Source organism: Embiotoca jacksoni, unplaced genomic scaffold (genome assembly GCF_022577435.1).
Source record: "Embiotoca jacksoni isolate LCO1_2020_lvr unplaced genomic scaffold, fEmbJac1.0.p SCAF_39, whole genome shotgun sequence".
In the NCBI taxonomy this organism is placed as follows: domain Eukaryota; kingdom Metazoa; phylum Chordata; class Actinopteri; family Embiotocidae; genus Embiotoca; species Embiotoca jacksoni.
Window position 1 is genome coordinate 1,162,687 of NW_027185391.1, and position 3,221 is coordinate 1,165,907.

The 3,221-nt window shown below is 56.0% G+C and overlaps 1 protein-coding gene across 3 annotated transcripts in view; it reads left to right on the forward strand.

The window, feature by feature from the left end:
- nf1a (neurofibromin 1a) overlaps window positions 1–892 on the forward strand; it is a 94,955-nt gene extending 94,063 nt beyond the window's left edge. For all 3 annotated transcript variants that reach the window (XM_069166540.1, XM_069166542.1, XM_069166541.1), the window contains one exon: window positions 659–892. In XM_069166540.1, the coding sequence (XP_069022641.1) occupies window positions 659–801 (143 nt within the window). In that variant the 3' untranslated portion in view covers window positions 802–892. The remainder of the gene's footprint in view (window positions 1–658) is intronic.
- Window positions 893–3,221: the final 2,329 nt, after the last annotated feature.

Sequence of the window (3,221 nt, forward strand, 5' to 3'; positions counted from 1 at the left end):
ACTCAGCAATGCGACGCACAGTGACAATGTCATTTTCAGAGAGACAGTGACAGAATCTGTGCTACCACAGGAAGTGACCATATTTGGACGAGCTGGGGGAGGAGCCAGAGGTGGATCTAACCGATCTGATCGGAAACCTGACGATACTACGTCCCGCCCACCGATAGCTGTAACCTGACTGCACCACAGGCCTGTCAATCAAACAGACACGCCCCCAAAAACAGGTCTTCTTGAATCTTCTTTTCTAATGAATGAGGGATTATTTTCAGATGGACCTCCAGAAAACTAATAAGAAGGAGTGACTTTAGCTAACAACACCGAGATAACTGATGGACACATTTTATTCACTTTGGATTTGATGAGAGAAGTTGAATGGGAGTCTATGGAGCCGGAGGCTTTTTGGAGCCGACCTCTAGTGGCACTCGCTGGTATTGCAGCTGAAGACACTTCTGGATCAGAACCATTTTACAGACCTGAAGCTACGAACTCTTTTATATCCAGTCTGTGATTTTGGGTTGGAGGATGAAGTTCAGAATGAACTACAGCCCACTCACAGTGTGGAGCTTATAGAAATATATAATGTTTTTACGTATTGCAGATGATGTTGTCCCTGTTGTCTGCGAATGTGAACGTGACGTGTCCTTCTGTGTCCCTCCAGGTGTGGACAAGGAGAACGTCCAGCTGTCCCCCAGCTCGGCTCTGTGCAGCGGCGGTCGTACCCGTCATGGTTCGGCCAGTCAGGTCCAGAAACAGCGCAGCGCCGGCAGCTTCAAGAGACCCAGCATCAAGAAGATCGTGTGACGAGCCGGAGAGCAGCGCCCCCCCACACCTTCATCCTCCTCCTCCTCCTCTCCAACCTTCCTGCCTGCCAGCCTGCAGGCCTCATGCTGCACTCCACATTGACTCTGTGTTTCCTCCTTCTGCTCGTCGCCACGGCGGCGGAACAGGTGATTCTGAGTTTTGCGTGAAGGAGGAGAATCATCGAGGGCAAACTTGAATTCTGCTGCTTGAGATTTTTTTTTTGGAGCCGGTGGTGACGGAGACTCTGCCGTCGACCTCCGTCCGCTCTCCTCTTCGGCAGCAGCTGGAGTCTCCTGCAGGGAGAGGTCGCTCAGGAACCTGCAGAGAGGGCTGATGGGAAAACGGTGTGGTGGGTTTGATGCCTCAGAGTCTCAGAAGGTTTCCACAAGGAGGAGGTCCCGACCCGAGGCTCCTCCCCCTGGCCTTCCTCGTGACGAAGCACTCCTGCGTCAGCGAGACGGACCAAATGACAGCGGAGGTGGGGGAGGAGGGGCCGGACCCGATGGACCACCGGCCCCCCCCACCGGTCCTGTACATATTTTACATAGACAGATTGTGTATAAGTCGTCCGTAGTGCTCTAGATGTTGACGTTCTCTCCATGGTGTGCCTTTGTCAGGGTTTTTCAATGTGTACAATTTGTAAAGTGAAGCCAAACCTGGGGACAAAGAACAGCTGATCATGGAGGCCAGCCGTCCTCATCACACTCCTATACAATCACTCACTACCCTGCTGCCTGACACTATTTATCCTGTACACCTGTAGTACCACTCAGACCTGCTTCTGTCCGACACCACGAACACGAGCGGAAGAAACGTGTAAATAACTGCAGCTTCGCTTTCTGTGCTTCATTTTCTTCTTTTTCGTATCAGCAGCATCTTCATCTGTTCACACAGTGACGAGGAAGATGATGGAACCGACAATAATCTTCAACTCTCACTCCTGTCAACCAACCACTTTATCTAGACACACACACACACACACACGTATGGATCCCCTCCATCGAGCATCTGTGTGACGTCACATCCCGTCACTCTTCATGTCCCAGACTGTATATAAAGATGGCCGACACTCCCCCCCCATGGTGCCGAGGAGATGGACTCTTCCATCTGATGCCGGTGACATCATTTCCTGTTTGGCTCAAACGTGAGCACTGACCTCCGGAGCTCGGTGCGACCCGGCCGCCTCCGTCCAGACCGTCGCAGACACTCGCTGGTAAACGTGATCGTTAATCCGTGAGCCGTGGACATATTGGCGACCGCGGTGCGGCGTCGGGGCCCCCTGCTGGCCACCGAGGCAATCTGTACACGCTGCTTACGTGACCCCCCATCACCCTCCTCTCCCTCCCAGGAAGAGCTGTGAGCTGCTCCCTGAAGGTCACGAGAGGTCGCGAGAGGTCGTGAGAGGTCGTGAGAGGTCGTGAGAGGTCACGAGAGGTCGTGAGAGGTCGTGAGAGGTCGCAGCGGCGAGACTCTGGAAGACTTTCACTGCTGTGATCCGTCAGCGTTGTCTCTCCACCTCTGATCAGGAACTGAGATCAGATTTTACTGCATTTCTGTGTTGAAATTATCAAATTATTCACCGTTTTAGTTTCAACCTGAACCATCGAAGCACACACACACACACACACACACACACACACACACCACACACACACACACACACACACACACACACACACACACTCACTCACTCACTCTCTGTCTCTCTCTCTGCTGAGTCTGTCTGCGTCTGCTTCCAGCCCAGGTCGGTCGGTCGGTCGATCGATCGGTCGGTCCGGTCCGGTCGGGTCGGTCCGGTCGGTCGAGTCGGTCGAGTCGGTCGGTCGAGTCGGTCGGTCGAGTCGGTCGAGTCGGTCGGTCGGTCAAGTCGGTCGGGTCGAGTCGGTCGAGTCGGTCGAGTCGGTCGGTCGAGTCGGTCGGTCGGTCGAGTCGGTCGGTCGAGTCAGTCGGTCGAGTCAGTCGGTCGGTCGGTCGAGTCGGTCGGTCGGTCGAGTCGGTCGGTCGGTCGAGTCGGTCGAGTCGGTCGGTCGAGTCGGTCGGTCGAGTCGGTCGGTCGGTCGAGTCGGTCGAGTCGGTCGAGTTGAGTCGGTCGGTCGAGTCGGTCGGTCGAGTCGGTCGAGTCGGTCGGTCGGTCAAGTCGGTCGGGTCGAGTCGGTCGAGTCGGTCGAGTCGGTCGGTCGAGTCGGTCGGTCGGTCGAGTCGGTCGGTCGGTCGAGTCGGTCGGTCGAGTCAGTCGGTCGAGTCAGTCGGTCGGTCGAGTCGGTCGGTCGAGTCAGTCGGTCGAGTCAGTCGGTCGGTCGGTCGGTCGGTCGGTCGGTCGGTCGAGTCGGTCGGTCGGTCGAGTCGGTCGGTCGAGTCAGTCGGTCGAGTCAGTCGGTCGAGTCGGTCGGTCGGTCGAGTCGGTCGGTTCGGTCGGTCGA